Source organism: Colletotrichum aenigma (genome assembly GCF_013390185.1).
Source record: "Colletotrichum aenigma strain Cg56 chromosome Unknown KSG_Cg56_contig10, whole genome shotgun sequence".
NCBI classification, from domain to species: Eukaryota; Fungi; Ascomycota; class Sordariomycetes; order Glomerellales; family Glomerellaceae; genus Colletotrichum; species Colletotrichum aenigma.
In genome coordinates, this window is record NW_023500916.1 from 1,262,524 (window position 1) to 1,274,842 (window position 12,319).

Here is a 12,319-nt window from a genome sequence, read left to right on the forward strand (position 1 = left end):
ACGTCGCTCATACATCGGACTCGAGACATCCGCATGTCTCTCCACTTGCCCACCTGGGGTTTGATACTCTGTGCGAAGAGTCGTACATAACCAGCCACGATGTGTTGTACCGTCTCATCCGCCGAGACGCACTACCGATGGCTAGGATAGGGGTACCCGATCAGCCGGTTGTTAAGTTCCGATACCGAGTAGGTTGCTGGTTGACCGCATAATTCATGACGACTCCCTTTCTCGTGCGGGCTAGCAATCGGGCTAACAATAAGCACAGGCTCATGCGCCATTTTTGACGTCCATCATATTGAATGCGTAGATTACATGATTGGCAACCACACATTTAGCAAGCTGTGTAGCAAAGCGGTTCATCCAAATTTCCCTGCACTTAATCTTTCAGGTGGCCCGATGCATCCTATTCCCATGCTAGACACAGCACTGCAGTGTCTCAAGAGTAGGCCCACTCATCCTTGGTTACTTACTACCGTGTCTAATGTCACCCAGTCTTCCTAGAATCGGTCAACAATGACTTCCAGTTCTTCCGAAATGAGGACATTGAGGGCGTGTTCCAGAGTTATGTCCAAGGGCAGTCTTGTCCAACTCAAGGGGCTTAAGCAGCCATTAGCATGGTGTGTTCATGCGCCTCGTGGACGTTGCATGGCGCCCAAAATGCGATTACAGAGAGGCTTGTGGAGAACGCCATGCGAGTGCTGCCCAGCATCATGATGGAAGTCCCCGACACATTAGCGGTGGGCACGCTGCTCCTGATGGTCCGCAATTGCGTCAAACGCCATGTTGTTGAACACAAACTAAAACAAGGCTTGTTAGACGACCTATCTTGAATCAACGTCCAGAAGCTCTGCAGCTGCAACTTTACTTGGGTCAGTAACGCAGATGATGTTGCTGGCTGGATACCATGTGGCCGCATCTTCCTCTGGAGCTCCATCGACCGACCAGATCCACAAAAGCCGGCTTCTTTACAGGGCTTATGTTATGGACCAACGCCTGTCACTACGGGTGTTTAAACCTCCGCTTCTGACTCTAAAGCTAGTCGTTGGTTTGCCTGATGAAAATCCCGTTGACCATTATGGAGTCATCAATCTTCCAGAAGGTCGCAGCCTCAACTATCTACGGCAGCAAGTGCTTCTTGCCAAGATACAGGCCAAAATGTGCGACGACAATGCCTTCCGCAAAGGGCGGTCAGAACCATCTGAAGGCCACCTCGAAATTACTTTCAGAGCTTCAGCAATGGGCAAATGACCTGCCTGCGTCTGTTAGGCCTCCAAGTGTAGCAGAAGACTCGCCAATTTCCCATATGATGCAGATTACCTCTCTGCATCGCAGCTACTTCCAAACAATAATCGCCATCCACTCCTCCATATTCTGCCACATTCCATACTTTAGCGACCCCGCCATCCGCGACATAACGATAAAGGTAGTGAATGAGTGCGCCTCTGCCGCGTGAAACATTCTCTCTCTTTCTATGCAGACGGAAAAAAGCCATCCGTTCATGTTGTAAGTTTCAACTGGGACAACACAGTCGCCCAACACTAATCGTGGACATCAAGGGATATGTGCCATGACCTCGGGTGGAGTATTGACGGCTTGCTTCTAAGCATCGTGCTGAATAGGCAGACGCCTGGCGCTCAGCAAGACATGGAGCTGTTGAAGAATTTTTGGATGTCGTTTGAGACAAACAAGCCAAAACATGATGGGAAAGTTGTTTATGAAGCTTTGACCATCATTTACAAGAGCGCCCTAGAAGCTCTGAGCCATACGAACCAGAACCAAGATCAGCCTGATTCTGCATGGTCAAGACTTCCGGTGCCAGCTTCCAATGTACAACTCAATCCACCCACCTTCGATAATCATTCGGACAATTCATGTTTTTACTGAGATGGCTAGAGATATTCAGGACTTCTTGTGGGGGCTAGTATTCTTTTTTGAGGAGTATGGTGACAGAAGGGGCCTTGTAACGCCTATCGATGGAATTGACGCCTGCGCGAACATGAAAACGCGGTGTAAAAGAAGCAGATGGGATCAAAAGATTGGCAGCGGAAGATTACTACTGTTGTGGAGTTGAAGAATTGATCGGCGCCCTGTGAAGCTGCTAGACACGCCGTAGGGCGCAGGTTTCAGTCGGCACCAGGGTCTGAATGGGTCATGTTCACGTTCAACTCTTTCGTATCCTCGGCCAACAGTCAACAATAATACCCAGTGATATTGATCAAGGGTTTTGCCAACTTCCTTGTGGAAATGCGCCACTCTGTGCCATAAAGTCCACGGCGGGCTGAAACGCTTTGCCTCCCCGAGTGACTCAAACCCCGGTAAAACCCGACTCGTGTTCTTGCTGTTGTAACCACAAAGAAGCACAGCCACATTTGCTTCTGTATTTCTAGTGCAAGCTGGCAGTATCATCTTTACCTCAACTGAACCAGATTTCTTTCCGAACAAAATCAAACTTGCCGGATTTAAACTTGAGAACTTATCGAAACCAAGATTACAACTCGCCGCTCAGGACGATGACACACCAAACGCCACACCTTCTCACCAAGGGTGAACTGCGAAGAGTCGAAGAGTGCGCCAAAGAAAATGGGACGTTTGCAGAGTGCTGGAACAGTGACCAAGTCGTCATTGTAGGCTGCGAACCTGTAGGCGCGCATGTCTCCGTCACGGAAACGCCGTTCATGGAGCTGGACATTCTTTCGCCAACTGCGAATCCACTCTCGGGCTCCAAATCCAGCAAGCAACACCCCACAAGGCAGTGCTGCAAGAAAAAGATCATCGTGCTGGAGAAGTCCAAGGTCAACAAGAGACTCCGACCGAAGCCATGGCATTACCGCTACGACTCCACTGAGGAGCTCTCACATTACTACGACGACGCGAAAGAGAAGGTCAAAGAGATTTTTTCCCAATTGGCGGCTGAGTACGTAATCTGCATCGTTAGCCACGACATGCAGGACTCTCTCAGTTCACTACAGAACTTCAATATTGAGCTGCCATCGACAACAATATTCGTGGACCTTATCAAAGTCTTGGAACATCAAAGTCGACATGATGGTCAGGGCATCCCTAAAGCTGTGAGAAAATACACAGACGACAACATCGCGATTCGCAACCGCCGATATGATCGACGACCTTGGCCTCTAGCAGGTCAATACGGCATGCCAAATTATGCCCTAGTCGAAGTGCTCGGGCCAGCTGCGGAGGGTTGTAAGCGAGATAAGACTGAGAAGGAGGATGCTGCTCTGAAAAGAATCGCAAAACGAGCGGCTGTGGACAGCCTAAATTCAGGCCACAGAAGACGGTCTTAAGTGTACTTTGTGAACATCTTCAAGGTGTCATGCCTTAATCAACGATCATGTTATCTGCTGTTGGTCCATGTCCCGCGTATCCCGCGCGTCGACAGGTACCGAATGGCGCTGCATGCTGCACCGCGCACAGCCGACGCGCTTAGATAAACTACTCTGATGAGCAGGGGTCTTAGGGAGGAGATTGTAATACGAGGTAGTAATTGCCAAGGCACCAGGACCCTCTTCAGCGGCTTTAGAATCACATTTAAGGCAGGTTAACCAGCAAAACCTCTTGGCAGCGCATGGCATTTTCCAGCTTTCAATTTGAGATGTGAAAATCGAGCTTTTGAGCTCCGTCCCGTCGCATGACGTCTTGGACGAATCGAGCAGGTAGCTGAACTTCACGAGTCAAATCCCGGGCAAATGCAACCCGATGCCGGCTGTCAAGTTTATCTCCTCCACGAACGCGATGTTCACGACCGCTGAATGGTCTATCGTTTGGCGGAGCGACCAGAAGAGGGAGTTCGAAGTTGGGAGATGGCGCTTCATTCCATCTTCCCGCCACTTTGTAGAATTCAGCGCCCCGATGATCGAGATGTATAAAGACTCGTGAAAGACCGCCAGAATTACAGCCATTGCTCTCACCATCGGCATTCCAATCCTCTCATCTCCGTTCCCATCTTCTCGGCACTCTCTTCATCATGCAGCTCAAGTTTTTCCTGGTCGCCGCCTCCATGGTGGCATCCGCCTTCGCCAAGCGAACTTGCGGAACCGACGAGCCCACTGAGGTCGACCTCCAGGTCGCCCAGGACTTCAAGCTCATGGAGTCTAGCGCCCGCCTTGCCGGCAACGGCTCCCGTGCCGCCGGCCCCATCCAGATCAATGTCTACTGGCACGTCGTGGCCTCCTCGCAGTCCGTGAGCGGCGGCTACCTGACCCAGGCTACCCTGGATGAGCAGCTTGCCGTGCTCAACACCGCCTATGCCCCCCACGACATCTCCTTTGTCGAGGCTGGCGCTGACTGGACTGTCAACTCTAACTGGGCTGCTGACCGTGCTGAGGTCGCGATGAAGACCGCTCTTCGCAAAGGCACGTACGCTGATCTGAACGTGTACTTCGTCGCTAGCTCGCGCTACCTTGGCTATGCTCGCTTCCCCCAGACCATCACCCCCGGATCTGCTGATTTCAACCGCGACGGCGTTGTCATTCTCTCCACTACGGTCCCGGGAGGCAGCTACGAGGAGTACAGCCTTGGTCACACTGCCACTCACGAGATCGGTCACTGGCTTGGACGTAAGTTATCACTTAAAGGCGAGCACTGCACACATTGAGCATTAGCTAATTCAAGGCAGTCTTCCACACCTTCCAGGGCTACGCCTGCAGCGGTGATGGCGACTCTGTTGATGACACCCCCTACGAGGCCGAGGTAAATATCCCCAGTGCAATATGCCGGATTGAGTGATCATCGGCTAACAAGTCACAACAGGAGTCCTACGGTTGCCAGATCGGTCGCGACACCTGCCCCAACTCTGCTGGTACCGACTCTGTTACCAACTACATGAACTACTCCGACGAGTAAGTAACCATCAAGTTCATTTTACCACATAAGAGCTAACTTCTCACCAGTGAGTGCTTCACCGGATTCTCCAACGGACAGCAGAGCCGTATCTACAGCTACTGGGATACCTACCGCGCCCAGTACCAGTAAATGTTGGACATGTGCTTGTAGTGTTTACAACACTACTTACTGTCTTGGTCCTGGTAGTGTTTGGTTTGCTCACGTGCAGTAGTTGGTAATCTAATGGGACGATGAAGATTGGATATTTTGATTGCTTTTAGCCTCTACCACTTTAGATCAAGGCTTAAATGAATATAACTACGTTCTCAAATATTTGACCGCACTTTGACAAAGCATTGGAGCGAACTGAAGGACTGTGAATTTGTATTGCGAAAGGAAACCAGGGTATGCTGGTGATGTAAATACAATGGACCCCGAATGTTATTGCATCCACTATGTCCAAGATTCTCGCCTGTCTTCACTTCTTTCTCAACGCCGTGCCGTGCGAAAGGGAAAAAAATAACATCCGCTCCATGGACCATTGCTAATTCAACTACTCGTCGGACTGCCGGAACACAGGGCTTAAGACCCACTCTCGGGCCTCGACTCGGGAAGGTTTGTGAAGAGTTCATCCGCCTCCGTGTGACACGCCGTGCCGGGCCGGCCGGGCGCTTCGATCGTAACATGCATGTCAGTCAACTTCCCCCTCAAAGCCTTGCAACAGTAGCACAGAGATGACAAATCAGACCAGTCTCCCTATTCGTCAATCGCCCTCGTCTTGGAGGTCTCACACTGCCCGGTCTTGGCGTACCTTTATTGAGCCTGCCCCAATTGGAGTGGCGTAACGGGGTTCAGCTGCGGCTACGAACAGCGATGTTACACAGGGGGCGGCTATATAAAGTCTGCGAACCTTCCCAGATAGGATTCACCAAGAAGTGCTCGGATGCATCCCTGTTCTGCCGCGCCGAATAATCCGCAATGGTCAAATTCCTCCCCCTTGCCTCGATCACCACTGGCGTAGTCGCTGCCTCTAGCAATGGCTTACCAATCACTCCGATTCTTGATTGCGGTCAAACCTGTCAACGACCACCAGTTGGGAGCCTTGAGTACCTGACAGCTGTTTATTCCATCCAGCATCTGCTCGCTCGATATCCGGTAGCCATCGATGGGAGGGACTGGAGTCAACTTGACAGTATCTTCGCAGCCAACGCCACCGCCAGTTTTCCGCCTCCCTTGGGCGACCTCGTTGGCTCAGACAGCATCACAGCAGCCATCTCTCAAGGACTGGGCATGTTTGCCAGCACTCACCATGGCTACGGCACTCAGCTTATTGAAGTGTGCTCAGAAAATACCGCTGTTGCACTGACGTATTTGACTGCATCTCATTTCATGGCGGGAACGACAAATCTTTCGGATACCTTTGGTTTAGACAAGGTCTTGTATAGTTACGGACGATATGTCGACAAAATGGAGCGAGGAGTAGACGGAACGTGGAAGATCGCCCGGAGAACCCTAGTAATGATGGTGAGTCTTGATTCTCAAGAAAAGTTGAATGCGTTATTGATACCACTTTTAATAGGGACCCAGCATCTCGGAGATATCCGTCCAGTAGTAGTGATGGAATGTGTTCCGTATCTGTCCTGTTGAATTGGGCCTACATATAATCTGCGTGCCTGTCATCACAAACTCAATAGGTATCTAACTACGTGGTCTTCGTACCTAAATATCACAGTGATGGTAGATTTGCGTCTCATTCAACAGGCCATCGTGCACATTGCTGCGAATTGCATATTCAGGTCAGACTATCGGCTTTCTCAGTTACATGCAATTGCTGGCATCGCCGCTATATCCGCCTGTAAGACGCGTCCCCGCCCCCAGCCTTGTGTGAAAAGATGCCATATTTCACTTTTACTTCGCTCAAAGCTGAGGCAGGCGTGCAAGATTACATCGATTTAATCATGTCGCACTGCGAGATCTGCGCGAAGCTGACCATCGACGATGTATCGAACACCGATTTTCGGTTCCACCCCAACCTGAAGTCCCTTAAGCAGGGCCCTGATAACAGCTGCCCCCTATGCGCCCTCTTCTTCACCAGGCTACAAGATGAAAACGAGCGTCAGGTCATTTCCGATCTTCTCGACGGCAAAAGGCCAAGACAGTCTCGCGAAGGAGCCTGGTACCATGGTATCTGGCTACATGGGGAAGAGATTTCAGGGGGCGGCGTATAGATAAGCGTCGGCCAGTTCCGTGCAGGATTCAACGATATGGAAGAGACCAACATATCCGGATTTCAGGTGACAGCCAGGCTGTCTTGGTACGCGTGAGTACTTTGAGTGTGGGTCTTCTTCTATGTTTACATTAATGACCTGAAGGCTGAACGGAACAGCTGCCTTCATTATCTATCCCGAACGATGCATCAGTTCAGACTCGGATTCCAACGTGCACATATCCCTGGCCAGTTCTCATGAATGCCGCAAGTTTCACAACGTCTGCGCAGTCCAAAGATCCAAGGCAATGCCCACGCGCGTCATTGCCATAAGACTAAGGCGGGCTACCGCAAGATCCTCGCGCTGTTCCTCGTGGACCCGAGGATTCCGACCAGTAGTACAGCGAATGTGCCGCCGCAGCAAAGGGTGTGGCGCTGGGAGACAGTTTGGGAACGTTGCCGCGCGAGGTTACGGATATGCTGTTTGATAATATGGATTTTCCGATTGGGATCGGGGAGGCCAAGAGGATACGGGCTGATTTGATGGAGAAGAGGACAACGATTGCCGAGCAGGGGATGGGGGTGATGACGACAACGGAGTGGAACTTTTGTGAGCACTGAAGGGGCCGCTCAGTCATCATGGCGGTGAAGGGAGAGGAACTTGGAAGCTGCGTTGAGACGTTTGCTTGACCGGTCTGAAAGTTGACACCAGATGTGTCAATAGCTGTGCAAATCGTGTCACCCCAGCCTCAGCTCCTGACTGCGGTTGTCCTCCGATTGGACGATCTGACGGCATCCTGCGCTCCCGCGGTAAGACATGTGGGTTGTGTCTCATGCCGTTTGCCAGATACGTTAGTTGCTTGTGAGAGAGCGGAGTTGAATCTAGGGCACAAGATCTTACTCATAAGGATCGTCTTGTTCAGTAGTACGCGTTAATTATCGCAACTCTTGCATAAACTTTTGTTCCCAGGCAACTTTACCTCGATCATCGCATCTCGCTGGCTACGTGCTTTTTGGCCATTGAAATCATCTACTATCAAAGGCCGCACCTCATCGACATCACCATCATGCTTTACTATCTCATCAACAGCTTCAAGTCCAACAAGGACGCCGAACCTAGCCTCGAGCCATCAAACCACCAAGATGCCCCCAACCCTGAAAAATGGCTCGCCCACAAAATCCATCAAACAACAACTACAACTCCTGCCCTCGACTCAAAGACCGCCACCACCACCGTTGTCGACTCCCTAAACCCAAGCCTCACCAACCTCCGGGCCGTCGTCCAAAATGATCCCTACCTCGCCGCCCTAGCAGACCAAATGTTCACCCAAGCCGCCGCCCTCCAGCTCCGCGACCCGACAGAGCAACCCGCCGTCCAGTCCTTCCGCCAGTTCCTGCAAGTCGTCAACGTTATCATGCGCTCCGGGCCGCAATTCTTCGACAGGCCGGGAAACGAGGACGCCATGGGGTTCGTGGCGGCGCCGATTAATGCCTTGTTGAATTATCCCATGGGCACGGCGGCCGGCTACGAGTTCTTTCGGAGGTCGGAGGTAAATGAGGCGATGGGCAAGGTGTTAAGTGCTTGGGGCGAGTTTCTTGCTTCGGGGGACTCGAGGGGTTGTCTGAGGGCTTGGGTGTCTGCTTCTGGGCAGATTGTGATGGCGGAGAGGGCGAATGGAAGAGTTGGGGAGGGGGGGGGAGGGTGGTGGGTTAGGATTTAGGGAGTTGTTTGTTTGTCCTGACCCTGAGGATACTCAGACTCTTGGGTATGAATCGTGGGATGCGTTTTTTGTGAGGCGGTTTCGGGAGGGGGTGCGGCATGTGGAGTTCCCTGATGATGAGGAATATGTTGGCGGAGAGAGGCTGTCTGTCACGGGCAGCAGTGGCACCGTTGACATTCGAGTCGATGACAACACCTCGGTCATCGTCAACGCGTGCGAGGCGACGCCGCTGCAAGTCGTATCCGATGTCGCCCTACGAGCAGACGTCACTCTAAAGGGCCAGCCGTACTCCCTTACCGACATGCTAAACAATAACGCGCTCGCGCCGCAGTTTGTCGGCGGAACGATCTACCAGGCCTACCTGAGCGCCTTCAGCTACCACCGCTGGCATGCGCCCGTGAGCGGCCGGATCATCGAGATAGAGATGATCCCGGGGACGTACTTCAGCGTGAACCGGTACCAGGGCATAGCTGCGCGTGAGAACGACAATGATAATACAGATGGTCCAGATCCGCAGGCGCCGTGTAGGTCGCAGGCGTACACCGCTTCTGTGGCGACGCGGGCGGTAGTATATATCCAGGCGCGGAATCCGAAGATCGGGCTAATAGCGATCGTGTTTGTGGGTATGACGGAGGTGTCTAGCTGCGAGGTGACTGTAAGGGCTGGCGAGGAGGTTATGAAGGGACAGGAGATTGGTATGTTTCATTTTGGGGGGAGTTCGCATTGTTTAGTGTTCCGGCCGGGTGTCGAGTTGAGATTTGTTGAGAACCGGTCTCCTGCGGGTCTCGAGGGGAACAATAGGGTGAATAGTGCGCTCGCGTTGGTTGAGTGAGGGCGCCGGCTGGTGCATTTGTATATGCTCGAATTCAGGGCAAGGATGAATCCACCATGTCTAATCTCTGGCTTAGTATTACTGTTAATCAATACCCCCTGGATGGGAGGTTTAGGATTCAATAGCACGTGCCGAAGAGATAGATGTAGTGCCCCAGACATATTTTGCAACTAGGATCTTTGATATGGCTGCAGTCCACTTTTGGAACTTGTAGAATGCGTCTGGATCCGGTGGCTGGAATATGTGTCCTGATGGGATCCTCCCTGGGTCTTCGATGATTTCATCAATCTCGTCTAGGATGACGCCGTGGTGTGCGCGGACAGCTTTGCATTGGGGTAAAAACCAGTGAATGACGTGACGGATACCAGGAGGGTACTTTCGGAGCTTTACGCCAGCGATAAAGGCGTCGACGGTGTACTCCTTGGTAATCTTCAACCAAGCGGGATTGCGGCATCCCTCTTCGCCAAGGAACACACGAGCTGAAATGCGAGCAACAAAATCCAAGAGGGTTGGCTTAAGCACGAACTCCTTCCATTCTACGAGGCGTCAGTAATTAGTAGATAAGCGGCATTGTATCATCGCAAAAGGGGAGAGTCAATCTACCTTTGGAATCCCCGAAGACTTGTCGGCTAGCCTGATCACACTCATCGGCCAGCGGCTCAGTAACCTTGCCTATTATTTGGGATCAATACGCGCTGCTCCTCGTGCTAGTTGCAATGCAGTTTGCTCACCAAGAGATTGCGTGATCTTGACCCTGACGACATCGGTCACCAGAGTGGTCTTCGTTCCCTCTCTAAAAACCTCAAATCCAGGGATCTCTGAGTGGAATTGCTAAGGAACGGTCAGCTAGTCAATTCGCAAGAAGTGGCTACAGTATGACAAACCCCATTGACAAATGTCATGAAATCGAGGTCAGTATCGTTGCGGATAGCGTCGGCAAACTCTGGAGGGAGGATGACCATTTCGCCCACATCAGCGATGATGCGGAAAGGTGTGGTGTTGCCAACCTACACGAAGCGTCTGTTGTTAGAGTTTACTAAAAAAAAAGAAAAATACAGCGGTTTTTTCACTACTTGCCTTAGCAAAGCCATCTTTGATCAGTCTTGTTGCGTCAGTTACAAACTGCCTTCTAGCCTTTGAGTTACCAAGATCAAATATGGAGGTCGAGACAGTGACGTCCGGAAACTTTGAGAGTTTGGATTTATTCAGGATCAGAGAAGAAGCGCAGAGAATAATCAAGACGAGCAAGTATGGCAGGCTTTTGAACAGCGCCTCAATACCATCCGCTTTCCCAGTAGGATAGTTCGCAGCCAACGAGGCCTCCGGACTATTCGTGACATCCATTTTGCAAATGATGCGAATGATGGCGGTTCGGAGAAGTATATTGCTTTGATGGTTCTGGTTCGTGGTTCATCCCAACAGCCACAGAGTTCATCTTTAAATACCTGTCTCAAAGCGAATCCGAATTTTCCTCATGGTTGTCGAACAGGGACTAATTCATCGGAACCTGACTCTGGAAGTCTAGAGTCTCACAAGAACTCCAATACGTCTGACTATTCCGCGCAGAAATGGACCGAAACATGATTCGGGCGCTCTGTCAAGCCCGATACGAATACGCGCCGGGTTGTGAATGCCGATTCCAGCCCCGGTGTATCCACTTTTCGGTGAGCTCTACCGGCGGCACCGACTTGATGTATGGCATTTTGACGATTACTGATCCTGTCGTCGACCTTGATCTAGAAGGTCTATGCGACAGTGGACCGTTGAACTAATATGATTGGTGTCCTGTAAAAGATAATTACGACTGATGCATATTACTAGCCACCATTCTGGAGAACCTTCACCCAGGAGTGAAAGAAGTTTCAACTGAGCCATAGCTCGATAGTCTTGCGAAGCATTACCCTGACCTCTCGAACGGCACCTATTTCTCAAGGAAAGTTCAATCGAAAGCTAATGATAACATGCCATCTGATGTCATCAGACGTCTCGCACTGAGACTGTCCGTCACCTAAGCTATCCATCGGACGAATCCTGTTTCCCGTCTGCGGAGTTAAGTGGTGAAGCGGGGATCAGATCTCCGGACCAGCGACAGTGTGTACAGATTACGGCCATGAATGATGATGAGACTTCGCACCCATTACACCGAATATCACGTCAAACCCTGCGATTTCTTGAATTCTGGCACTGACCCTTGAAGTCCCAATATCCTCGTTGCTACGGCCATCAAAAGGTGGATCTCGAGTTCGGTGTGTGACATCCTCCTTCTGTAATCTTATGGGGCGATGTACGGCTCTTCTGTTTTCTCCTATCCTGCCAGAGTACCCACTTGTTAAACCTCAATCGGCCATACGGTAAGAGCAGTCCTTGTGCTCTGGATTACGTCTGCAGTAACGCCACCAATACTAAGAGCTGCCATCGTCGCTGTCTTTCCTAATAAAAGACTGGCGTCTTCGCCATGGCAAGTCTGTATCAGAGCCGCTCTCTTCGTCTGTGGGATATTCGTCATCAGAGTCTCGACCGAAACCGCTTCTCTGTTTTCGCTTCTGAATGGTCGGACATTCGCATCTCCGTGGCGCCTTCTCTATGGCGGCGTCCGCACCATGTCGCAGAAGTAGATCCCGCACCTCCCCTCGAGCCCATGTCAGCGCGGTTCCAACGCTAATGCGTCCTTCCCAACTCTCCATATCTAAGTCTGACTCGGCATCCGAAGAATCTGGC

At 51.4% G+C, this 12,319-nt stretch overlaps 4 protein-coding genes across 4 annotated transcripts; all 4 read left to right on the top strand.

Annotated features, from left to right (window-relative positions):
- Positions 1-2,513: 2,513 nt before the first annotated feature.
- On the top strand, positions 2,514-3,305 carry CGCA056_v014216 (uncharacterized protein; the record flags this gene model as incomplete). The annotated part of the gene is made up of 1 exon (XM_037329458.1): positions 2,514-3,305. One exon carries the CDS (start codon positions 2,514-2,516, stop codon positions 3,303-3,305), a length of 792 nt encoding a protein of 263 aa, XP_037172467.1.
- Positions 3,306-3,985: 680 nt separating this feature from the next.
- CGCA056_v014217 (Extracellular metalloprotease) lies at positions 3,986-4,992 on the top strand (the record flags this gene model as incomplete). The annotated part of the gene is made up of 4 exons (XM_037329459.1): positions 3,986-4,577; positions 4,637-4,710; positions 4,771-4,859; positions 4,911-4,992. The coding sequence occupies 4 exons, from the start codon at positions 3,986-3,988 to the stop codon at positions 4,990-4,992; spliced, it is 837 nt and encodes a 278-aa protein (XP_037172466.1).
- An 828-nt stretch (positions 4,993-5,820) lies between these two features.
- Positions 5,821-6,454, top strand: CGCA056_v014218 (uncharacterized protein; the record flags this gene model as incomplete). Its single annotated transcript, XM_037329460.1, has 2 exons — positions 5,821-6,366; positions 6,422-6,454. 2 exons carry the CDS (start codon positions 5,821-5,823, stop codon positions 6,452-6,454), a joined length of 579 nt encoding a protein of 192 aa, XP_037172172.1.
- Positions 6,455-8,115: 1,661 nt separating this feature from the next.
- psiD-2 (L-tryptophan decarboxylase) lies at positions 8,116-9,601 on the top strand (the record flags this gene model as incomplete). The annotated part of the gene is made up of 2 exons (XM_037329461.1): positions 8,116-8,598; positions 8,807-9,601. The coding sequence occupies 2 exons, from the start codon at positions 8,116-8,118 to the stop codon at positions 9,599-9,601; spliced, it is 1,278 nt and encodes a 425-aa protein (XP_037172465.1).
- Between the last annotated feature and the right edge of the window lie 2,718 nt (positions 9,602-12,319).